Source organism: Phyllostomus discolor, chromosome 4, assembly GCF_004126475.2.
Source record: "Phyllostomus discolor isolate MPI-MPIP mPhyDis1 chromosome 4, mPhyDis1.pri.v3, whole genome shotgun sequence".
Classification (NCBI taxonomy): Eukaryota; Metazoa; Chordata; class Mammalia; order Chiroptera; family Phyllostomidae; genus Phyllostomus; species Phyllostomus discolor.
Genome location: NC_040906.2, coordinates 151,249,314 through 151,275,319, shown reverse-complemented (window position 1 = coordinate 151,275,319; position 26,006 = coordinate 151,249,314). Strand labels below are relative to the sequence as shown.

Sequence of the window (26,006 nt, the reverse complement as noted above, 5' to 3'; positions counted from 1 at the left end):
AAATACATTTTTAAAAGGTTGAGTCATAGTATCCTAAATGATATCAGTACATCTACCTCCTTTTAAAACATTTTAGAGGTATAATTTACACAAAGTGCACAAGTCTTGTGTGTAGTTGTTTGATATTTTGCTTTTATCTACGAGTAACCAGTACCACCTAGAGCAAGATGATGAAACCTTTCCATAACCCTAGGAGGTTCCCTTAGGCCCCTTTGCAGTCAGTAGCCAGACTTTATTATTATTTGGTTTGTTCTTGAAGTTCAGGTCAACGTACTTTTAATTTTATTGTACTTTTCTACACCACTTTCTTTAACGATTTCAGAATATTCTATAACGTACATACCATACTTTATTTAAACGTTCCCCAACTGAAAACCTATTTCCAACATTTAAGTTAAATGCTGCAAAGGGTGTCACTGATACACTTGTGTGGAATTTCCAAGGGTAAGAATTGTTGGGTCCGGGACGGACGAATCTGCTTCCCCTTCCTATTAGATCTTTTGCGTGTTGGAGCTGAAAGAGGTACAATGGGCTGAAAACTACACGCCCCTGGGGTCTCCAGCTCTTCTCCATCCTGGTGGAATGTTCTGTCTCGTTCTGCTGCTACGCGAGGCCTCCTGACTTCCCACCCCTAGGCAGTGGACCCGGGTGAAATAAGTAATTCTCCCTCGAAAATCCCTCCCGGAACTGGCGCACTGTGACGTCACACGTTTCTGCTTTCGGGATGCGGGGTTGGGTCGCTCTGCCTCGGCGGTCGTGGTCGCGAGATGATGACGTGAAGCGCCGCGTGCTTCCCCACGTGGGCTGCAGCACTCCCTGTGCTGTAGGAGCTACGCCGGCCGCTCTTCCTCGGGGGCGTAGTTTGTGGTGGTTTCGGGGCTCCAAGCGTGGAGCCGGGCACGCTGGTGGCGCCTGCGGTGGAGGACCCGCGGTCATGGAGCATCTTTTGCTGGAAGTGGGTGCCGCGCCGCTGCGTTTAATCGCTGCCAAGAACGAGAAGAGCCGCAGTGAGCTGGGCAGGTTCTTGGCCAAGCAGGTAAGAACCGGAGCAAGAGGGAAAACGCCTGGTCGACCCCGTCCGCCCTCTTCGCGCGTGCCCCGCGGCCCTGAGCGGTGACACACTGCTTTGCCGGGAGAGAGAAGCCGCGTTTGTCACCCTGGCCCTGTCCTGAGGGCTGGCCAGTGGCGGAAGTATCCGCGCGGGTTTGAGGAGGTAGGAAAGCACCTTTTAACTAATTAATTAGGGGGAGCCTTCTTGTTCTTTCTCCGCTGACCCCCCATGCAGCGCTCTGGCCCCGTGTGACAGACATGGCCTTCGGAAAGAAATATGGTTTTTCTGTAATTGAGGTGGCAAGTCTGCCCTTTTGCTAGGTGTTTTACATTAGTGTCCCGTTGCAGCCACCTGTGTGCGTTTGGGTGAAGATTTTTCTCTCTCTTTTTTTTTTTTGCTCTTTTCGGCCCATTGACAAGTATTGGTGGTGTTCCTGCTGTGCCTAAGGCACAGACTGGTTTTGTATGGAGACTGATAAGTAAATCCGCGTCTCTGCCCCCAGGGAATTTAACATCTATTTTTGGAGACTGTTCAGAAACAGAACAACTGAAGGAAAAAGCAAGACAGTGAGTGCTGGCTGCATGGTACTAACCATAGTAACTATGAGGTAGATTAGATTTTTGGTGGTTGTGGTGGTGGGGGGATGTGGGTCTTTCGCCTCTTTAGAGACTTTTCTTGTTGACCCTCACTCCGCCCAGCCTGAGTTTTGGACCCTTATCACACATTTCTTTCCATTTTGCATTTTCTTCCCGATGCCCAGTATCTGTGAGCTTCATCAAAATAGAATTTTTTTTCTGATTTCAGCATCTAGAACTTAGTCATAAATGCACTGCCTACGCATAACCCATTGCTTATGAAGCTGTGGCAGTATTTTGGGTCTGGAGCGTCAGAGAACTAACATGCGAGGCATTTCTGTTTGGAGAACAACAAATTAAACGTTGAAGACGAAAAAGGAGTGAAAAGTACACCCCTGGGCTTTCTCACCTATGAGCTTCAGTGAAGGGAATCACACAAATAGGGAGTTCCAGAAAAAAAAACTGGTTTTTGGTGGGCTGGAGTAAGGAAAGACATTATCAATTTAAATGAGCTGAGCTTGTGACAGGCTCCTGAATTATGTATTGTTGTTGCTAGAGGTATTTTTCTACAATAGAAATGGGCTTTAGAATTTAGAGCAGCAGTTCTGAATCTAGGGATCATGGACCAGCAACAGGGAATTTATGATTCTACACCACTATGTGGGTGCAAAATTGGTGTTGATGTATTGGGAGTAGGGTGGGGAAATGGTTTGTAGCCTTTACTAGATGAGGTTTTAGAGAATCTGACACTGGTGTGAGAACCACTGGCATAGAGTCTGAGACTGTATAGTAATGCTACTTGGGCTCAAAAGGTACTAGGAAGTTCAGTTGAATTAAGGAGATTTGGATCCCTTTGCCTATTTTTCTTTGCAAATTCTGACCTCCTCAGACATATTTTCAGGTTTGTTTCCATTTCAGAGAAGAGTTGATTATATTGCCATTCCATTTTTCTCCAGTTTTTGGAAACAATGATTTCATTGGCAAGTAAAGATTTTTGAAATATTGGTTCTTATTTGAGTTTTGTATATGGGTTAAGAATTTTTTAGGATTGTGCCTCCTCTGTGTTCGTCATGTAGGTTGGTGACACCACCTTCTCTATCCAGTAATATCATTATATTATAGAGAATTTAGGGTCCTCAACACTTCATTCTTTTCCTTCACATGTAGCCAAGTTGTGATGTACTTTCTCACTATTGAATCTATTTCTTCATCTTCATTTCTACTACCACGACCATCCTACAATTCTGACTCCAATTATTGGTGAGTTTTCCAAACACCACCAAGCAGTTCTCAGGCACCAGCTGTGTGTCCTACAATTTAACCCAAGTGTAACACTTCCTACCTGAAGAAAGCATCATATCCCACAGGTTAAGGGCTCAGTCCTACAAGACTGCTTTTCTGTCCCTGCTTTAGACTATAATTGCAAGACCAAGTTGTCCCTGTGCTGACCACCTGTATGTTGGAAGTTTTGACTACCCACTCCTTCAGCTGTCAGTTAAGTAGATAATAGGTTTATTATAAAAGGATATAATTCAGAAACTGCCAGATGGAAGAGATGCATAGGGCAAGGTATTGGTGGGGGTCCTCCAGATTGTGTCCTTTTAGATTTTTGTAGAGGTTTCATTACATAGGCACGGTTGATTAAATCTTTGGCCAGTGGTTATTGAACTCAGTTTCCAGCCCATTTGCTCTTGTGGTTGAACTGTTTCTAGTCTTCTGGCCTCCCTAGAGGTCAGGAGGGTAGGACTGAAAGTTTCAGCCCTTTAATCAAATAGTTGGTTCAGCCAGCCCCATCCTTGGGTACTTTACAAAATTAATTTCATTAACAAAAGGGATGACACCTTTGTTGATGCCATCACAGGAAATTCCAAGGTTTTAGGATCTCTGCCAGGGATGGGGTCAAAGACCAAATGTAAATTTCTTTTTTTAAAAAAGATATTTTTATTCATTTTTAGAGAGATGGGAAGGGAGGGAGAGAAACATCAATATGTGCTTGCCTCTTGAGTGCTCCTTACTGGAGACCTGGTCTGCAACCCAGGCATGTGCCCTGACTGGGAATTGAACTGGCGAACCTTTGGTTGACAGGCTGGCACTCAATCCACTGAGCCACACCTGCTGAGGCTATATATTTCTTATTATAAATCTCAATATCACACATCCTTACCTCCTTGATCATTTGTCTGTGTTCAGGAAGAGCAAAATGTTTAGCATGCATTGAGTACTGGAACTGAAATATGGCTGAAAATCAAGTTCATTCTCTTGGATTGCTTTTGGCGACTTTTGGGAAAAGTTTACTTAATACCCCTAAGTCTCAATTTCTTGATATATTCTACATGGCAGCTGCCGAATAGTTACATGGAGAAGTTAAAAGCAGGGACTCTGGAGCCAGTCTCTGTGACATGGATTCCTGATTCTGCTGCTAGCTTTGTGACGTTAGCCCCTTCTTTATTTTTTAGTTTTCTTATCTGTAAGATGGGGATAATACCTACTTTATGGGCTGCTGTGAGGATTAGATATCTAGACTTTAGTAAGTACTGTTAATAAAAGTGGTATTATTAATGTTGTAAATAGACTGTTGTGAGATCTAGATGTAATGCATGTGAAGAGCTTACAATGTGCCTGGCACATGGTAACTAATCAGTGCATGTGAACTATAATAGTAATTTTTAAAAACAGCTTTATTGAGATGTACTTCACATACCATATCTACTTATGTGTTCAGTTCATTTTTGCTTTGTTCACAAGTATGTGCAGTTGTGACCACAGTCCATTTTTTGGAACATTGTTTTTAAAAAAGAAGCCCCCATACCTTTTTTTTAATCCTTATCCAGGATATGTTTTTTATTGATTTTAGAGACAGGGAAAGAGAGGAAAGGAAAGAGAGAGAGAGAGGGAGGAGAGAGAGAGAGAGAAACATTGATGTGAGATGAAGCATTGATCAGTTGCCTTGCATGTGCCCTGGCCAGGTTTGAACCCACAACCTAGGTATGTGCCCTGATCAGGAATCGAACCCACAGCCTTTTGGCATACAACTACATGGATGATTGTCAAAAGCATTATACTGAGCAAAAGAAGCTAGACAGAAAAGAGTATATACTTTATGAACCAATATATATAAAGTTCTAGAATAGGTACCGTATTTTCAGACCGTAAGATGCACCTTGGTTTTAGAGGAGGAAAACAGGAAAAAAATTTGAAGCGAAAAATGTGGTAAAATATTTAATAAGATAAATAACATAATATTTCATCAATGTAAATGTAAACAGAACTCAACAACAGCATTAACAACCATTATTCCTCTCAAATGGGGGGGCTGCCTCTTATACTCTGAAAACCACGGTAAATATAATCTGGTCATAAAATCAAATCATTGGTTGTCTAGGTGAGGGGGTTGACTGCAAACGAACATGGGGGAACTTTGGGTTTGATACTTGTGCTGATTACACAGTGTGTGCATATTTTAAAAGCTTGATAAATGGGTGCATTTTATTGTATGTAAATTATAAAAATCAAAGTTGACTTTTAAAAAGTTAAATATCTATTTCCTCTAACACAGTTTTCTAGATTTCCTTTTGAAGAAAAAGATTATTAAATAATGTCCTCTCACCTTGGCCAGGTGGCTTAGTTGGTTGGAGCGCCGTCCTGGACACCAAAACGTTGTGGGTTTGAATCTGTCTGAGAACATCCTAGGTTGTCGGTTCAATCCCTGGTTGGTGCATATACAGGAGGCAACTGATTGATGTTTCTGTCTCACATAGATGTATCTCCCTCCTTTCCTCTCTCTCCCTCCTTCTTTTTCCCTCTTCTTTCCTCTCCGTCCTCCTTTCCCCTTTTCCCTCCTCTTTCCCTCCTCTCTCTCTCCCTTTCTTCTCTAAAATCAGTAAACATATCCTTGGGTGAGAATTTAATAATAATGGTAATGATAATAATAATAATAGTCTTCTCTGGAGGTTTTTCCCTAGCTCATAAATGTCCATTTGAATAACATATCTAGGACAGTTACATTTGTTTTTATTTTGCACATGATGTGTATTTTTCTTCACACTGTAACCACTTATTATATTACTTTTATTTTTGTATTTTAAAAAGATACTTTTAGAGGACTTACTTATAAGGACAGTCAGCAGTTGAAAATGTGAGGTCATGCTTCTGTATATGATGACCAAGTCTGTTAAATTCACTTGCCTTTAAGTTTATGAAATTGTTTGTGTGGGCCCCTGTAAACAACAGAACTGATACTGATAGAAATTGTTTCACGATAACAGCCTTTCTCCATCAGTGCTTTGTTCAAAATTAGGTGTTTTTATGGGAGAATGGTAGAATGCCCAATAATTTGGGAGACTTTGTAAGAGCTCAGGTGTAAGGTGACCTCTTTCCAGATTGACAACTTTGGAAAAAATTATTATGTTTTTGCATATGGTATTTAATTTGTGATCAGCTGTACTCTTATAAATAACTATTAGGTGTGAAACTCTTTAGGATACATTTATCGTGTTGGGTCAGACTTGCTGGGTCAGAGGGTGTGTTGCTTTGGGCAGCAGCAAGGGTTGTACACACGTACTAGCACCATGAGCCCTGTATACACTTGACAGTTTTCCCTGTTATGATCCTGGACATTTTGAGCCCAGGCACTAGAATTTTGTAGTCTGTTCCATCTTGCATGTCAAAGCGTGTTTGTGCACTTTGGATCTGTTTTGTGTATTTATTAGAAGCCAGAGCTTTTGTAGGGATATCCTTATTTATTTCCAGGAATTCATTCCTTTATGCTTTCCTCAAGAGAGTTGTCAGTTTTGCATACTAACTGCAGTCTTTTTGTTTTCATTTAATTCCTATATTTTCCTTCAAGAGCAGAGGAGCTGGGGGAAATGCTAGATTCCTCGGCAGAGTGTTGAGATCCTGAAACTAAGATTATTTTTCAGAGAAGCTGTGTAGCTTTTTATTGGGTTGGCCAAAAAGTTTGTTTGTTTTTTTTCCTGTAAGATGGCTCCAGTAGTGCTTAGTTGTCTTGAACCTCATTTGAAATAATTTTATTAGATTGTATTGTGACAGCTGTCATATCAGTGTGCATTTAAAAAAAGTACTTATCAAAATTGGTGAAGTTTTGTATAGTCATTTTAATATTGAAGATGGAAGGAAATAAGTAATATTTTCAGCATTTATGCTTTATTATTTCAAGAAAGGTAAAAATGCAGCTGAAACACAAAACAAGATTCGTGCAGTGTATGGAGAAGGTGCTGTGACAGATCAAACGTGTCAAAAGTAGTTTGCAAAGTTTCATGCTGGAGATTTCTCACTGGATGATGTTCCATGGTAGGGTAGACCAGTTGAAAGTGATAGCGATCAAATTGAGACATTAATTCAAAACAATCAATATTGTACCACATGGAAAATTGCCCACATACTAAAAATATCCATATCAGTAGTTATTGGTGAAAGTGAAAAATGTGTATTTTATTTTGTGGAAAAAAACTAAACAGACTTTTTGGCCATCCCAATACATAGAATTGCTGTCAGTTCTTTTACCTTAAACCCCAGTAGTCTGATACTTATTTGTAACAGCCTTTATATGAAATTAACTGTAATTCTCTATCTAACACCCCTCCCCCCACCCCCGTGTTTTATAAGATAGACTCACTTATGAAGTCTGGAAATTGGTTGTTTTGATTCCAAGCTACAGCTCTTTGCTCTTCTGCAGCAGTGCAAATATTGTTTACAATGTCACATGGGTCTTTTGTTTGGTTTTTCTCTCAGGTGTGGACGCCTCAAGATCGCCAGTGTATCCTGAATACTTTAGCACAGTTACTTCTGGATAAGGACTATACTGTGCTGATTGGTCGCCATCTGCGCCCTATCCTTTTGGATTTGCTGGAAAGGAACGCTGAAGCCATTAAAACTGGAGGCCAAGTCAACCACGATCTTCACGAACGACTCTGTGTCTCAATGAGTAAACTCGTTGGTAGCCATCCTGATGTCCTCCCGTGAGTAACAGTTTTATTCTTCACATTTCTCCTTGAGGTGGTAGAACCTGTTCTTTCCTGGGAAGTTAGGAGGAGTCTGAGCTAAGAATGGAAGAGGAAAAATACAGAAAGAGATAAGTGGTACTGTTCTATAAAAATAATCACAGAGAATCCATTTATACAGTTTAGTTCAGTGAGCATTTGCTAGATTTCTTTTATGTCTTGGCCATCAAGACACAAAAATGGCCAACATATGTTGGCCATCCCTGCCCTCAAGGATTATATTATCTGGCAAGACATGCATGTAAGGCATATTTAAATATGTTTTAGCCAAGGCTTTTACAGCCTCCACTTCACATGGATGAGATTTGTTACCAAAGGAGGTAGGTTAGAAGACCTCTAGCTTTCTTAGCTTTCTATAAGTCCCTCTAAATCACTATGGTAAAAAGTTGTATTAGAACTAGATTGTAATATATTTCTTTTTTAATCTGCTTCATTTCCAGCCTCGGCTGCTTCACCACTCCTTAGACAACATGGTAATTCTCCCATTCCCAAGTGGTTATCATATTGATGCTGAACTTAATGCATAACACACTATAGCCCAGAACTTGTAGGCTTAGACAATCCGCCTGCCTCAGCTTCTGAAGTGTCTGGGACTACAGGCATGTGCCACCACACTTGACTTTCTCTTTTAAATTGATAGTAAAATATGGTTTGTGTAGAATAGCCAGAAGGCAGGGAATGACTGTCAAGGGTTTTTAATTGAGAAGATGAAGAACTTTTACTCTAAACATGAATAATGTTCTTTGTACTAATAGGAGCATCTCTTGTATCCATCTCTTATATTTTTAGTGTTCATCAACACAATAAGTAAGTACACTTGGGTTTCTTGGAAGTATGACCTCTAGTCTGGTGCTTGAATGAGTGAATAAGAAATGAAGCGTTTGGGGAAAATCATAATTTTTATGAGGTTTTCTAACATGGGAGGGGAAAATAGGCCTGGTTTAATGAAACTAGAAAACACATAGCAAAGTAAAGATCACCGTCATACATGCTAATCAGGAATATGTGGTGTGGGTTGATTGAGTGTTGGGATTATGGGCTCTCTTGGTAATCATTTAGGTATACTTGACTGTGGTACTATTTCACAAGGTATGTTAGTCAGTCCTACAGGATTGATGTGTGGGTAACTTGAATGCCAATTTCTCTTCAGGCTTTATGGTGAGTGCTGTGGAATCATTAAAATGATGGATTAGCTACATCTGGTCTCCCATCGGCTTCAAATTTTATGGTCTTATTAAATGAATGTGAGGCACATACCTACTATTTCTTATTTACATTTTTTCAAGGCAGTATAGTTTATTTTATATTTTATTTATGTACCTACTTTGTTCCAAAAATGATATAATGCAGCTTATAAAGGTGCCTGTGATAGAGTAACTTAAAAACAAGAAAAAAAAAAAGCTGTGTGTAAATGTCAGTGCAAGATGTGAAATGAACTATATAGGTAGTGATGTGGAATGGGATTTTGATTTTTGTTTTATGAACTGTAGCTGGTTAATTTAACATGTGCCTCAAATTTCTGTAGAGGAAATACACCTAACATATTAGGAATATAACTAACATATATGTATATATTTAATAAATATTTTTTATCCTCACCCAAGAGCATGCTTACTGGTTTTAGAGAAAGGAAAAGTGAGTGAGGGAGAAAGGGAGAGAAACATCAATCAGTTGCTTGCAGCACATGCCCCGACTAGTGACTGAACCTGCAACCTAGACATGTGCCCTGACTGGGAATCAAACCCATGACCTTTCAGTTCACAGAATGATGCTCCAAACAACTGAGCCACACCAGCCAGGGCTATCCCTAGTACAGTATATTTATATAAAATGCAACTACTTATTCAGTACATAAATATAGAAGTTTTCTCTTTTAAGCTCCAGGTCACATCACAGGGGTTAGGAAAATCAAATATAATGGGTTCCTGTATTTGCAAACAGTTGAATCCAATATGTTAATAGAGGCCCGAGCAAAATACTTAAGAGAAGCTTGTAAATCATGAAAATAAGAAAAATGAGAGTGTTATCCTCCTGGAAATGAAGATTGTGTACCGTGACAGAAGAATGGAGAAAGAATGAAGAGAAGAGAATGGGATGGGGATGAAAATCTAGAGATTGGACAGGAGGAACCCATTCAAGCTCCCTGGGATCCTGATGTCCTAATACCACTTATTTCTGGGTTCACACTTCTTTTTGAGGCCTGGCTGTAACCTGTTTGGGGTTTTTATGAGGTACCATAGTAGCCTTAACCAGATATTTCTTTTTTTTTTCTTTACTTATGCCAGGTGGTCGTTACTGCCTGCCCCTACTTACTGAGATTGACATATAACATTGTGTAAGTTTAAGTTACAGAGTGTGGTGATTTAATACACGTATGTGAAATGTTTACCACGTTAAGGTTACTTAACACATCCTTTGCCTCTCATAATTATCATTTTGTTACTGTTTGTTCATTACTGTTTTGCATATAGTGTTCTTGAACACATTTTTTTTTTCACCTTTTGCAAGTTCTTCGTCAAGAAGACCTCTCACACTTCGTCTCAGAAGTGTGAGAACACTTCTAGTCTGTTGATGCTTTCTTTATTTGGATATATTAGCTACATTTCAAGGTTCTATTTTAAAAATTCACCTAGTTTTGTTTTTAACTTTCCATTCTTAGCTTTGACCAAACTTTGTGTTACCAGATTTCTTCCACTCAATAGATGGTTTCAGATGGTTAATATGAGGGAGCCAAAAAAACCAGAATTACCTTGTGGAGGGCAGGCCCCTTGTATGTATAGTACAGGCTCCCCCCTGCCTCCACCCATGAGTGTTTCAGGGACCCATCTGTCTCAGTGTACCAGCTGGTGGTGTTGTGAGAGGCTGCATTTGGCTTCTTTTGAGGACTTTTAGTGCCTTTGCTCATTTCATGATGGGTGATTTATGAGTGCATCTGCCCACACTGCTCTGAGTGTTTAGCAGTTTCTAACCAAAAACACCATCACCCTTATGTCCCACCTTCCCTATTCCCCTGAGGGAAATATTTTGCTGATGTGGAAGAGGCCAAAGGCATCAAAACTGACAAGTTCAAAAACTGTTTTGAGCCCTGGCTATTGTAGCGGAGTTGATTGAGCGCTGGCCTGCAAACCAAAGGGTCACTGGTTCGATTTCCAGTCAGGGCACATGTCTGGGTTGCAGTCCAGGTCCCCAGTGCGTGAGAGGCAACCACACATTGATGTTTCTCTCCTTCTCTTTCTCCTTCCCTTCTCTCTCTAAAAATTAATAAATAAAATAAAAAAAATCTTTTGAGCAGTGGAAAAAAGTCTCAATAGATGAAGTGCATCAAATGGAGAGTGCTTTGAAGGTGACTGAAGTTTAAAGATGTAAGAATAAACACAAGTTTTTATAAATAAATTCTAGTTTTATTTCCGTCGCCCCTTATATATTGTATGTTGAATTTTCCCCCTTAGTGTTGTCTTAAGAGTGTAACCTTATTTTTAAGTTCTGATTGTAACTTAGTTTACATTTTGCATGTTTTAGTTCTTTGCTTTTTTCTTAGTTCCTTCTTTCTCTTTTCTCACCTCCCTGTAGTTTTTTTTTTTTTTTAAGATTTTATTTATGTATTTATTTTTAGAGAGAGAGGAAGGGAGAGAGAAAGAGAGGGAGAGAAACATTGATGTGAGAGAGAAACATCCATCAATTGACTTTTGTGTGCCCCAATAGGGGACCTGGTGTGCAACCCAGACATACACCATGTCCAGAAACGAACAAGTGGCCTGAACCGAACCAGTGACCAGCCTGGGAACAGCGCTTAATCCATTGAGCCACACCAGCCCCTTTTTCCTGGTTCTTGCAAGTCCCTTTAACTCACATTCCTCTCAACCATGGCATGCAAATCTTGTGGAAGATGCCTTTCATTAGTGATGAGGACTACCACCACAATTGCTCTTGCATTTCATAGACACTGTCTCCAACCCTCAGAGGTTAGGTGCTATTCCCATTTTGCAAATGAGAAAACTGAAGCTCAGAGCTGTTAAATAACTTGCTAGAAAGTGTCAGAGCAGGAATTCATTCTTAGGTTGGCTGTTCCCAAAGCCCAGGTATCTTTTTCTGCATTGTCCTTGGCCTACTCATCCTGTTTGGAGCCCTTCAGGTGTTTGTTGACTGACTTATGCAGAACTTGATCTGAACAGTATAGTATATAGCTAATGATCCTAGAAGAGAATCACCCAAGTTCATTTGGATTGTATTGGGTTAATTTCTTAGCCTCAGGTCTTCATTTGCTGCCAGTTTGTTTCGAGCATGTGGATCAACGTCTGCTCAGTTGTGGTTCTTTGTGAACAACAGCAGATAGAATTCTGTGGTAGAGCATGCTCCGTGTGTAGGGCAGTATATGCCTGTGAATAGTCAGTCATGCTGAAATCATGCTGGCGTAGAGCAGGCTGAGGGACCAAAAGTAATTATACCTTTACATGTCTGTGTTTCAAAATTGTATTCAGAAATGCTATAAAGGTAATGCCTTGCATTTAATTGAAGACTTTTCACCCTCTCCAAGAATTATTTTACTTATTCTGACAGCATTTTTTTAAACTTTTTTTAAACACTCACCAGAGGACACTTTCTTCTTTTTTTTAAGATTTTATTTATTTATTTCTAGAGAGAGGGAAAGAGAGTGAGTCTTTATCCTTTAAATAGAGGGAGAGAAACATCAATGTCCAGTTGCCTCTCACATGACCCCAACAGGGGATCTGGCCTGCAACCCAGACATGTGCCCCGACTGGGAGTCAGACCAGCAACCGTTTGGTTCTTAGGCTGGCGCTCAATCCACTGAGCCACACCAGCCAGGGCTTTTGTAGTGTCTTTTATCTGGCTTTCCTATCAGGGCAGTGCTGGCCTCATGGAATAAACTTGGAAGTGTTCTCTCCTCTTCAATTTTCTGGAAGACTTTGAAGAGGGTAGGTGTTAACTTCAAATGCTTGGTAGAATTCTCTAGTGAATATCTTGGGCTTTTCCCTGTTGGGAAGGTTTTGGTTATTGATTCAGTCTCCTAACTAGTTTATTGGTCAGTTCAGATTTTCTATTTCTTTATCATTCACTGTTGGAAGGTTGTGTGTTTTTAGGAATTTATCCATTTATCTTAGGTTATTCATTTTTTTTGACATATAATTATTCAAAATATTCTCTTATAATTTGTTTAATTTTTGTGGCATGCATGATAGTGTAACCTCTTTTATTTCTGTTTTTAGTTATTTGTCTTTTTTCTCCTAATCTAAGAGTTTATCACTTTTCTTGATGTTTTCAAAAACCAACTCTTAATTTTATTCTTTTTTTTACTATTGTTTTTCTATTTTCTTTCTCTGCTGTAGTCTATTTCCTTTTTTCTATTAGCTTTGGGTTTAATTTGTTCTTTTTTCTAGTTGAGATGTAAAGTTAGGTTGCTAATAAGATTTTTTTTAATGTACACAGTTATAGCTATAAAATGCCCTTTTAGCACTACTTTTGCTGTGTCACATAGGTTTTTGTATGATGTGGGTTTTTTTTTTTTTTTTCATTTGTCTCAAGGTATTTCCTAATTTCTGTTTGTGACTTTTTTGACCCATTGGTTTTTCAAGAGTGTGTTGTTTAATTTCCACATATTTAAAGATTTTCCCATTTTCCTTCTGTTATGGATTTCTTCTTTTATTTCTCATTTTGAGAGTACATTTATTAAAGCTGAGGAGAGTGAACAAGGAAGAGTTTAGGACAGAAGAAGTACCAGGAAAGAGGTGGGGCTGCTTTGGCTCCCTGAGAAGTCAGGGAAAAGGGGGCCTTGGAGACAGGTTCCGGGGATTAGCCCAGGATGAGCTGCACACTGCCCATTGCGCTCCCCAGGTTTGCAAGGCTGATGGGCCCCCTTAGAGTTTAGCAGATGCATGCCTATGGGGGAAAAAGTGGAGGAAGGGAAAGGTGCTGTTGAGAAGAGGAAGAAAGCCTCCACTGTGGATTTCTAGTTTTGTTCCATTGTGATAGGAAAAGGCATTTTGTGAAATTCCAATATTTTAAAATTTGCTGATACTTGTTTTGTGTCCTAACATGTGGTCTGTCCTGGGGAATGTTCTATATACATGAGAGGAGAATGTATATTTTGCTGTCGTTTGTTCGATGGAGTATTCTCTGTATGACTGCTAGGTTCAGTTGGTGTGTCATGTTGTTTAAAGCCTCTGTTGTCTAACTGATCTTTTATATTATTGTTCTATCCATTGTGGAAGTTAGGTGTTAAAGTCTCCTGTTACTATTGTGTTGCTGTTCATTTCTCCTGTCAATTCTGTCAGAAGTTGGCTTCATGTATTTAGGAACTCCGATGTTTGCTGCATAAACATTTGAAGTTGTTATAGCATCTTGGTGAATTGACCCTTGTCCTTCTGTAATGTTGTTCTTTGTCTCTTTTAACAGTTTTTGATTGAAAGTCTGTCTTGTCTGGTGTTAATACAGCTGCCCTTCTCCCTTCTGGTTACCGTTTGCATAGATTTTTTTCATTTCTTTACTTCCAACCTGTGCCCTTAGATCCAGATTGGTTTCTTATAGATGGCATATAGTTTGAGCTTTTTTAAAAATTACTCATTCAACCAGTCTGTGTCCTTTGATTGAAAGTTTAAATAATTTGTAATTACTGATAGGGAAGGACTTACTGTTGTTTTGTTAATTATTTTTCATATGTCTTGTATCTTTTTGTTCCTTTCCCATCTTACTGCCTTTTGTTTCATGAGGATCTCCTCTTTGCTTTTTAATATGCAAACAAGGTTTCTGTTCTTTTTTAAATAATTTTTTTATTGTTGTTCAAGTACAGTTGTCTCCAGTTTCCCCCATGATGCCCGCCTCCCACCCTCAAACCTACCCCTTTTGTTCTTGTCCATGAGTCCTTTATACACGGAACATCCCTTCCCCTATTTTCCCCATTATCCCTCTCTCAGCTCCCCTCTGGTTACTATAAGGTTTCTCTTTTCTCTTCTCAACTCCCCCAGGTTCTGTCCTTTCTTGTGTGTGTGCGCCTCTCATTGTTTCTGTAAGTGGGTGTAAGGAAGCCACCTACTTACAGAAAGCAAGTTCCTCAAGGAAAGTATCTTTTTGGTTTTGTATCTCCAGGATTTAAGTGTCTGGTTCATAGTGAGAAGTCAAAAAATGTTTGTTGAGAATTAGTGCATTTTCAGTAGTAAGCACTTAGATACCTCATGCCATGATCCTGGTTCCTGAACTTGAACAGGTATAATTTCAGGACTAGGTGGCTTTAGAATCTGTCTCTTCTCTCAGACCCTTGGGAGTTCCTGTTAGGTTCTGCTGTCCTGTCTCAAAGTGGAGATACATACATTGATATCCTCACCAACAAATGAAAATACTTTCTTCTTGAAGGTTTGCCCTGAGGTATTTCAAGGACACTTCTCCAGTCTTTCAAAGACTCTTCCTAGAGAGTTCAGATGCTAATCCAGTCCGCTATGGGCGCAGGCGGATGAAGCTCCGGGACCTAATGGAAGCCGCCTACAAGTTTTTGCAGCATGAGCAGTCTGTGTTCCGGGAGCTCTGGGACTGGAGTGTGTGTGTTCCTCTCCTCAGAAGCCATGACACCTTGGTCCGCTGGTGCGTAGCTGTTGGATTTTCCCTGTGCTTCTAGTGTGGGGATGGTAGAGGGAATGTAGAATTGTGTGCATAAGGAGGGGAAGAAAACCATTTAATGTTTGTTATCTTTGTGCTGGTGCCTTTTGTGTTCATACTCCCTTTATTTAATCTGTAATCACATGAGAGAAAAATGAGATGCTGTGAGTGGAGTTGCACCTTTTTCATGTTCTGTAAGTGAATTCATTATGCCTGATTTATATTTTTGCTTATATGTGTTATGTTAATTCTGTAAGATTTCCTTTTTTTACTGTTCAGTTCGCTAGCAAATTTTCTTTTTTCTTTAGAATCACCTGCAGGTCATAAATTTATACACTTTGATTTTCTCCAGGTACACAGCCCATTGTCTTGCTGTGGTAACTTGTATGAATGAAGAGCACAAATTATCATTCCTTAAGAAGATTTTTAATAGTGAGGAACTGATCCATTTCAGGTTGAGGTAAGCAGGAATACTTCTGGAAGTGTTGATGCAGCTTCACTCTGGATTGAAATCATTGATGAGATCCTCATTTTACTCAGGTTACTGGAAGAGGCCCAGCTGCAGGATTTGGAAAAGGCCTTGGTTTTGGCCAATCCAGAAGCTTCCCTGTGGCGTAAGGAGAAGGAACTGCAATACTTACAGGGACACCTTGTTTCAGCTGACCTATCCTCCAGGGTGACCGCTGTCTGTGGCGTGGTGCTGCCGGGGCAGCCACCAACTCCTGGAGAGCAGGTATGTTGGCATCAGTAGGAAGGGTATGTGCTCCCTTCCCCCTTCTAAACACTTCTAATGCAGAGCCATGTCGAGTTTGCCAAATTGCTATTCTATTTACAGAAGATGGATTAAGAGAAGTTTACTCATGGCTCTGCCTGTCTTATTTTCTTTGTCCCTCTTTAATGTTAAATTAGAAACAGTAACAACGCTTGTGTGATGCTCTTAGCTTTAGCAAATCACTTTCATATACCCTCTCTTTTACTTGCTGTGACAGCTATGTGAAATTGGGTGGTGTATGTTGTGGTACCATATTTATGTAAAACAAAGGCAGACAGACTTGCTCAGACACCCTTGGCACTTTGGCAGACACAGGGCTAGGCCCGGGTCTCAGTCCCAGCCGCCTCTTGTTATGAGAGTTTTCTCTTTGTGTTGGGGAAGTCTGAAATCTGTACAGAGCTCCCCCCTGCCATATGAAATGACCCTTCCAAGCATGTGGCTCCAGACCACACTTTGGAAAGGTTTATAGTTCGTAATCTGGCTCCATAATCTGGAACCATTGGGAGCTAGTCGCTTTCTGTTTCCCCCAGCTGTCTTGAATCAGCCGGTATTTTGGTCAGACCCAGTTTTTTTCCTTGGAACAAGTCCTAGGTCATTCCTTGAACCTTAGGTTTGTCACTGGGTAGTGCAATTAAAAAAAATTGAAGTACAGTATACATATAAAAAAGCACATGTCTTAAGTATACATTTTAGTGATTATTCATAAACTGAATATATCTGTGTAACCAGCACTAAGGTACCAGCACTTCCAAAGCCCCTGTGATTCACTCCAGTCACCGAGACACCTTCCTCCTCTCTTTAACCACACTCCTAATATAGATTATATCTGGAGCATTAAAATTTTAATATAGGGTAGGGTTCTGGTTGAGATGGGCTTGATGCTGGGTAGCAGTGGCAGGGCACTAGGGCAGAGTGTAGAATGGTCCTGTGGCCCAGCCCACCTGCTAAATTCCTAATCAGTCTTCAGAAAGTTGTGAAGAACTTTATCAGCCCTGAATTTTATTTTGTCCTCACATATCTTTAGGTGAGTAGCCATGTTTGGAAAGGTACTATTCCTTAAAAGTTAATAATCATTTTACTTTTCCAAGAGATCATTTTTCCTTATATTAGGTACATTTTCCTTATGTTAGGTACATTATTACTCAAAACAAAAAAGATTTTATTTATTTATTTATAGAGAGGGGGAAGGGAGGGAGAAAGAGAGGGAGAGAAACATGGATGTGCAAGAGAAACATCAATCGGTTGCCTCTTGGACACTCCCAGCTGGGGACCTGGCCTGCAACTCAGATATGTGCTCTGATTGGGAATTGAACCAGCAACCTTTCTGGTCGCAGGTCAGTGCTCAGCCCACTGAGTCATACCAGCCAGGGCAAATTTTTTTAAAATTGTGGTTAAATACACATAACATTTATCATCCTGAACATTTTTAAGTGTACATGTTTGTGGTGTTAAGTATATTCACATTGTTGTGCAAACCCCAGAACTTTTCATCTTGCAAAACTGAAACTCTGTACCAATTAAACATACTGGGTACATTATTTTAAATTTTTAGCTTTTTTTTTTTTTAATGGAAAATGTTAAACACATTCCAAAATAGAAACAGTGGTGTAATGATCCCCATGTATCTACTCATCATTCATCTTCAGTAATTATAAATGCATGATCAATGCATTATGATTATGTTTCATTTATATTTCTGCATACTTACCCTGCACCATATTATTTTTAAAGCAACTCCCAGATGGTTCATATCTAAATATTTTAACCTATATATGGAAGAAAAGCACTTAAAAACCCATATTCTTCATTATATCTGACGAAATTTTAATAATTTTATAATATAAAATGTATTCTTAGTGTCCACATTTATCTAATTGTCTTAGAAATGTATCGTGTACATTTTTTTTTGTGAGAAAGAGTAACTTTGATTTGTCTCACTTACTTATACAGTCATTGGTTGATTTTTGCACGTGTGTGTCCTCACCAGGAAATGAACCCACAACCTTGGAGTATTGGGACGATGCTCTAACCAACTGAGCTACCCAGCTAGGACTGTTGTGTGCACTCTTGGTCTTAGATGTGAAATCCTAGAATATGGCAGGAGGAAGGAAAAAATAAATAAAATAATCCAGTTGTGCTATGTCCCACCCTCTGTGTGTCATCTTTTTTGGCTTTCTAAACTTTGGGAGACTTTTTCTTAAATTTGTTACTGAATTTTTCCCTTCTTCCTGCCAAGGCAGGGGTTGAGGGAGAAAGAAAGAAAAAAATATCAGATCCTTACTTTGGATAACATACTTATTGTTATTATCCTTCTGGTACTACTAATTTATTGGCAGAGGTTTATGTAAAGGTCAGTGGAAGCATAGTTGTATAAATTTAATTAACCTGTGCCTTTTGGATAAAGGACACATTCTTGACATGCCTTTTATTTCTCACTTGCCTCCTTAGGCTAGTACTAGGAATTCTTCTCGTGAACAGGAGCTGGCCTTTAGGTCTTATGTGCTGGTTGAGTCAGTCTGCAAAAATCTTCAGAACCTGGCTATGGCCGTGGCTTCTCAGAATGCTGTGTTGTTGGAAGGACCCATAGGATGTGGCAAAACTTCCTTAGTTGAACATTTAGCTGCAATGACAGGTAGAAAGAAGCCTCCTCAGCTTCTCAAAGTCCAGCTTGGAGATCAGACCGACAGTAAGGTAATTGGAATTAACATGCTTGTAAATATTTGCGTTAAAATACTGTTTCTGCTAAGGGTTTATGAGAATAGTTACTGGTCTTTCATAACTGATGGAACCAAGCCCTAAAAACCTCAAGAGCTTGCTTATATCCCTGTAGAAGTTTAATGGAATTAATCAAATGATATAGCAGTGGCATCTCAGGTGTTTGATATGAGTAGCTACTTTATCCTCTTTCTGCAGATGCTGTTGGGAATGTATCGCTGCACAGATGTCCCAGGAGAGTTTGTGTGGCAGCCTGGCACCCTGACACAGGCAGCCACAAAGGGACACTGGATCCTCCTGGAGGATATTGACTATGCCCCCTTAGATGTGGTATGTGGTTCCACTAATTAATCGCTAATTTTCCTGTCTTTGAAGAGCATTTTGTTAGTAGTAATTCTGGGGAATGATTTAAACATAGGTGTTTGATTAGAGATATGTTGTAAGAAAATCATTCATGATTGCCTACCTAATCTGGCTTGAGCTCTTGAATTACTTGGCTGATTTCTTATTTGATAGAAAATTGATACAGTTTTGCTTGTACTGTTTCATTTAGTAGAATATGTGACCCATTTCACAAAAGGTGAGCTAAGGACATTCTTTGATGAGTAGGCCTACCTTAACTGAAGATGTCTGTCTTGGTCTTCTTTTGGCAGTGTCTGGTAAACATCAGAAAATTCCTGTACTTTGAGTTCCATTTTGTGCAGACAGTTTTCTTTCTGTCAATAACATTTGTTTTCAGAAGGTGTGTTGTTCAGTTGATTTAAACATAATTGTCATTATAGTGAAGATGTGTTTACTTAGAAAACATACCTGGATTCCTTGATTATTATTTAGTTGTTTCCAGAACTTCTCAGCTAATTTTAAAAAATATTTTATTTATTTATTTTTAGAGAGAGAGGAAAGAAGGGAGAAAGGGTGGGAAACACTGATCAGTTGCCTCTTACCTGCTCCCAACTGGGGACCCGGCCCACAACCCAGGCATGTGCCCTAACTGGGAATTGAACTGGTGACCCTTTGGTCTGCAGGCCGGTGCTCAGGGCACTGAGCCACACCAGCCAGAGCCAGATTTAATTTATTTATTTTTGGAGAGGGGGGAAAAAGAGGGAGAAAAACATCGATGTATGAGAGAAACATCTATTGGTTGCCTCTGACATACCCTTAACTGGACACCTGGCCTGCAACCCAGACATGTGTCTCAACTGGGAATCAAAATGGTGACCTTTTGGTTTGCAGAAAGACACCCAAGCCACTGAGCCACACCAGTCAGAGCTCAACTAATACTGGATTGGCCAAAAAGTCCGTATGGTTTTTCTGTAAAATAAAAGACATGCTTTTCGTTTTCACCAGTAACTATTGATTTGGATATTTTGAGTATGTCACCTATCTCCCATGTTGTATAGTGTTGATTATTCTCAATTAATGTCTCGATTTGATTGCTATCAACTTCATCTGGTCCACCCAACCAACTTAGGAGCATTGTCCAGAGAGAAATCTGCAGTGTGAAACTTCACAAACCACTTTTGATACTTTTTTAAAAAAGATTTTTATTTATTTATTTTTAGAGAAAGGGAAAGGGAGGGAGAAGAGGGAGAGAAACATCAATGTGCGGTCGCCTCTTGCACTCCCCCAGTAGGGGACTTGGCCTGCAACTGAGGCATGTGCCCTGACTGGGAATCAAACTGGCAACCCTTTGGTTTGCAGGCCGGTATTCAGTCCACTGAGCAACACCAGGCAGGGGCACTTTTGACACGTTTGATCTATCACAGCACCTTTTCTATACACTACACAAATCTTTTTATGCGTTTCAGTTGCCTTCTTTACCATTCTTGAAATAATAAAGCATAAATGCTGAAAATATTACTTATTTCCTTCCATCTTCAATATTAAAATGGCTACACAAAAATTCACCAGTTTTGATAAGTTTTTTTTAAAATGCATGCCGATATGACAGCTGTCACAATACAATCTAACAAAACTGTTTCTAGTGAAATTAAAGACAAGAGCTATTAGAACCTTCTTTCAGGGGGGAAAATAACTTTTTGGCTAACCCAGTATTTTAAGGCAACTTTTACAGCTCTCCTTCAGGTTGATTTTTTAATCAATCAATTAATTAATTTTTTAGTTTTAAATTATGGCATTATCTTGCAGTTGCCCCTGTGTTATTTTGGGGTTTCCTTTCAGCTCCTAGCCATGAATAAAATAGCGAAAATTATGTCTGATGTTTTTGAACACTCTTTTCTTGGCTTTTTGTTTCTTTTCAAACTTCCCCTATAAACTCAGATTCCTTTAGATGCATATGTGTAGTCCACACTTTTCTTGCAATATCTCTAGTTGGATGTTCCTAAGCTGGTGCAAGTTCAAGTTGTCCAAAATGGAATTTGTCTGCTGTTCCTCAAAACAGCCTTTTCTGTCCCACGGTTACAAAGCCAGAAGTTTGATGCCTCTCTATTCTAGTCTCTCATTCAGTCTTACATTGTTTAGACTTTTTCCTCATCTCTCTATTCTCTTTTCTCCTGTCCTACTGCCTTAGCACAGGGCTTCTTTTTTTCCCTTTTCTTCCTTTCTTCCTTTTGTTCCTCTTAACTTCTCTTACCTGACTAGTGTTCTGTTTCACGTCTTTTGCTCCAGGTTATTTCCTTTTAGTTTATCTTCTATAGTATTACATAGTTGATTTTCTAAAATTTAAAAAAAATATGTAATGTTTTCTGACAGGCTAAAATCCTCTCTATAATTCATGAAAAAACTCAAATTCCTTAACACAGGAGGCCTTTTTTCATCTATCTAGAAGCCTTGTATTTTTCTGCTACTTTATATGCACATTCTGCCCTAACCACAACAGAATCCTCTCATGCCACACTCTTAGATACATATTTTTTTATCCATTTGAATATTTTGCCTGGAGTATGTGTGCATTTCACTCCCACCAAACCTGGCTAATTCCTGCTCATACTTTAAGACGGAGTCAATGTCATTTCCTCTGGGACGGCTTCATTGCCCTGCTTCTTAACCATTCCGTGCTGATTTACAGCCACTCTCTGTCTTCACCATCGCTTTGTACGTCCCTGGAGTCACACTGGTCCTGCTGTCTGGTGCTTTGCATGACTATCTCCCATTAGATGCTATGGTGTAAAGCCTCAGTCATGTCTGGATTTTTAGTGTCTTGCTTGGTTCTGGTCCACAGCAGGCACTCGATGAGCGTTGAATGAATAAATTGTTCTGCTGGAGTGTAGGTGACCCACCCTTGCCCATCTGCCTTTTGATCGCAGTTGATGCTATGAGAACTGGGATTTCTTTCAAGAATGTTCATTGTTTGGAGAGGGGGTGTTTTTTGTTTGTTTTTTTGTTTTGTTTTATTACTTTGTCTTAATAGCTTTATCAGTGGGGTTTTGTGATTTAGGTTTCTGTACTGATCCCTCTCTTGGAGAATGGAGAGCTCTTGATTCCTGGCCGAGGTGACTGTCTAAAAGTGGCTCCTGGATTTCAGTTCTTTGCAACCAGGAGGTATGTTGCATTAACCTTTCTGTTCCCACTATGGAGCCTCTGCCTCGTAAGTCTACACAGTAGAGTGCTGGGTCCAAAAGTCCTGGAATAGAGTTCTCTGGGCTGATTTTAGGCAAGGTTAGTTGGAACTGATGACAGATCCAACCTTCTTGTTCCCAACTACATTTAATGGAGATAATTAATTTAGAAAATAAGGGGTTTGCCCCCACTTATTTTTAAATAAATAGCCAGTTAAAAATTTTTTTATCTTCTTTTCACGTTTTCAAAAATTATCAGAGGTGAGACTATTGCAGATAGCCCTGGATTTGAGTCCTGCTGCTACTACTTTGTACCTGTGTGTGTACCTTGTTTGTCTGATTGCATTACCTACTTTACAACTTAATGTTGTAAACTTAATGTAAGTTGTAAAGTTGAAGTGAAATGACTTGCATGAAAGACCTGCCACATAGTAAGTGCCCAACTAGTCGCTAGCCAGGATGATGGTGATAATGACATACAGATTTCAATTGAATATAAGCATCAACAAGAGACTGAAACCTAAGCAAACTTAGTATATGTTCCTGATTGCAGTTTATAATAACACGAAGGCAGTTGGTTTACTTCCTGCTGCTAGTCTATACCTTTACAGCTTCTTCAAGCTGTTTAAATTCCCAGGAGTGAAACTAATGATTATATTAGTGTTTATTGTACCTCAATGGATATTCATTCCTACGTGGGATGTGGTCCTGTTAATTTTAATAGAGCCTGATTTTATTTACAGAGGTAGTGAAGTTCTTTTTTGCTAGGTACAGTTCCCAGAAAGTCCTGGAACATCATAGCAAGATGTCAGACAAACTTGAATTCAGTTCTCGGCTCTGCCACTTGTGTTCGTGGTTGAGTGAGCCAAGGACATTGTTTTCTTCCTTACACATTAGGGGAAAAGAAGAGCACGGTCCCCTTGGGGCAGTTGTGAGGGTTAAATCAATTGGCTTTGGTGTAAGTTTGTGGCTTGCCCAGAGTATATGTTTCATGAGTATTCCTTCTTCAGAAATTTTTAATGATTTTGGGTATGTCACTTTTGGGAATAAGCAGTGGACTTTAATGCTCTAGGCCTTTCTCTTTCCTGAAATTAGGTCCTAAGGAAGAGAAGCATGTTATTGAGATCTGAACAGCTAATAGATCGTTTGCAGTGACTTGACAATTACTTGATTAAAGGTCTTTCACACCCCCTTAAGAAAGATTCAAACTTAAGTTCGTTGACAGCCTTTCATTTGTTTTCTGCCCTGGAAGCTGAACATGGTGGTATTGGTACCAGAAGGGATGTGAGTTCTATTACATGTGAGACAATGTCTAGCAAGAGATAACAAGGGCTGTAATTCATGATTAAAATTGGGAGTTTTGTGTGACTTTTTTTTTTTTTTATTTTAAAACACAGACTCTTGAGCTGTGGAGGAAATTGGTATCGGCCACTAAATAGTCATGCTACTCTGCTAGACAAATACTGGACCAAAATTCACCTGGATAACATGGATAAGACAGAACTGAGTGAGGTATGTGGTTATTAGAAAATACTGATGCTTTTGTATTTTGCTCTTCATTGTTAAAAGTTCCATACTTAAATATAGAGAAAGTAATGTAATGAATCCCCCAAATATTCATAACCTAATGTTTTAAGAGTTAATATGCTAATATTTTACTGTGTTAACTTCATCTAGTATTTTTTATTTGGTAATATATTTAAAAGCAAACCCCATAACATTTTATCTCCAAATACTTTCATGCAGGGTATTTTCATATATTATTACGATAACATTACTATGCCCAATGAAAACAGTAATTCCCTGCTACCATTTAATTCTGAGACCATATTTGTTGCCCCAATTGTCCCCAAAGGATCTTTCTACTAAGTTGATTTGTAACGTAATTATCCTTTACACTTAACACTTCAATGCACATTTTGACCTGGATATTAATGAAAATCTAGATGAATTGTTTTATGGATTTTACCCATTGATTCACTTTGTAGTATCAGTGGTTATCATTGATCATTAAGCAGTACTTCACCTTATTCTGCTAACCCCTCACCTCCCTTTGTATCTACCTCTTCCCTTGGAAAGCTTCCCATTCTCTAGTGCCTTGTCTTGGAGAGTGGCAAATAAAGCATTGTCAGTGATTATTTAGGCATTGGAGGAAGGGTGCTTTGCTCTTTCTTAGTGTAAGTTTTTAGATAATAAGTGACACAAGACAATCTTTCCAAATATTTTGTCTAGCATTTTAGGTGTTTATTAGCAGAGTTTTCAGGGGATCTAGTTCACAAAAAAACTAGAAAAAGCTTGCTCATGTAAGAAGCCCTGCCTGCCAGTGTGATTTTATAAATCTATAGCTTATTTTGCACTTGAGAGTTTCTCACTTCACTCTAGTTTCCAGCTGTGTATTTCTGTGTCTGATAGGTCCTTATTTGCTGCCTTGACTATAAGCTCCTCTGGTAACTTTGTGTCACCACCATGCACTCAAGTGCTGGGCTTTGTAAACGTTTGTTATATGGCTCTACTGTAATGCAGCTCTTTCTTTTGCAATTGTAGATGCTTAAATGTTTAATATTCAGATTTAAATTCCAGTCTGTTCTTTAAAGGAGAGGACTAAAGTTCATATGTAGGTGTGATTTATTAGAGATTAAGAGGATGAGAACATTTGACAGCTACTCTTTTCTTAGTTTTTGTATTTTGTACTTTAAGTTCAAGACAGAACTTAACTTTTTGTTCCCGTCATGCAAAGCAGTGAGGCATTTTGCTCACAGGAAGTGCAACAGGGGCATTCATCCATTCACTTAAATGATGCGCGTCATGTATAGCTAGTTGACTGTGAGAAGTTCACTTGTTATTTTTAAGCTTCTGGCCTTGGTAATAAATCTTCATAACCCTCTCCTGAATAAATGACTGGTGGTAAACAAACAAACAAACAAAAAAACCCTTGTGTGTATTACTGAGAAAATAAAATAATCTCCTATGCTCACCTCATAGGGCAATGAGGATCTGCATTTCTGTTATTAACCCCAGTCATCCTATGGTTAGAAAGATTATTTTTTTCTTGCTGAAATACCAAATTATACTTTAAAAAACGTAGTGCTAGTCTCATACCAAGTGCATACCAGGAACTCACCCATGGCAGTTTCTCAAGCCTTGTCTCCTTTTGTGTCCAGGTACCTCAATTGCTGGTACCTTACATGACCTGCTTTGCCTGCTGGCAGTGCTTACTCACAGCCACTGGTGACCTCTTCCAGGTGCATCTTCTCCATGAGACCTCCCTGGTCTCCCAAGCAGGGCTGACCTTTGGGCTGCAGGCTTGATTTGCTTGCATATTTGCTTATGCCAGAAGGAGTCACTTAAGGGCAGGCTCTATTCCTTATTTATTTTGTTTCCCTTTCTCTGGAACAGTGCCTCATATAAAGTAAGTACTTAATAAATGTTCATCAAAGGAATGAATCTCCAAAATGCATATCATTTGATAATAGAGCCATATCATGTCAGATTAGTTTATTAAATGATATGTTAAAATTTTATGGTAATAACAAAAGACATTTTTTGGCTAAGGTGTAGACAATGATTGGTAACTGAGTTTTTACTAAATTGTTAAACTTCAGAAAGTTTTTTTATTCAAGTAAGAATAGCTTTTCTTACCTTCATCATAAATATGCATACTTATATAATGAAATCACTACTCAGCAGTAAAAAGAAATGAACTACTGATACATGCAGTAATGCCTGGATGAGTCTCAAAAACACGCTAAG

General features: G+C 39.2%; 1 protein-coding gene across 6 annotated transcripts in view; it reads left to right on the top strand.

Moving 5' to 3' along the window:
• Positions 1 to 804: 804 nt before the first annotated feature.
• MDN1 (midasin AAA ATPase 1) overlaps positions 805 to 26,006 on the top strand; it is a 142,257-nt gene continuing 117,055 nt past the window's right edge. For all 6 annotated transcript variants that reach the window (XM_036024465.1, XM_036024464.1, XM_036024461.1 and 3 more), the window contains exons 1-9: positions 805 to 1,036; positions 7,378 to 7,604; positions 15,012 to 15,236; positions 15,604 to 15,711; positions 15,792 to 15,984; positions 18,472 to 18,714; positions 18,937 to 19,068; positions 22,136 to 22,239; positions 23,654 to 23,768. In XM_036024465.1, coding sequence (XP_035880358.1) covers positions 935 to 1,036; positions 7,378 to 7,604; positions 15,012 to 15,236; positions 15,604 to 15,711; positions 15,792 to 15,984; positions 18,472 to 18,714; positions 18,937 to 19,068; positions 22,136 to 22,239; positions 23,654 to 23,768 — 1,449 coding nt within the window. In that variant the 5' untranslated portion in view covers positions 805 to 934. The remainder of the gene's footprint in view (positions 1,037 to 7,377; positions 7,605 to 15,011; positions 15,237 to 15,603; positions 15,712 to 15,791; positions 15,985 to 18,471; positions 18,715 to 18,936; positions 19,069 to 22,135; positions 22,240 to 23,653; positions 23,769 to 26,006) is intronic.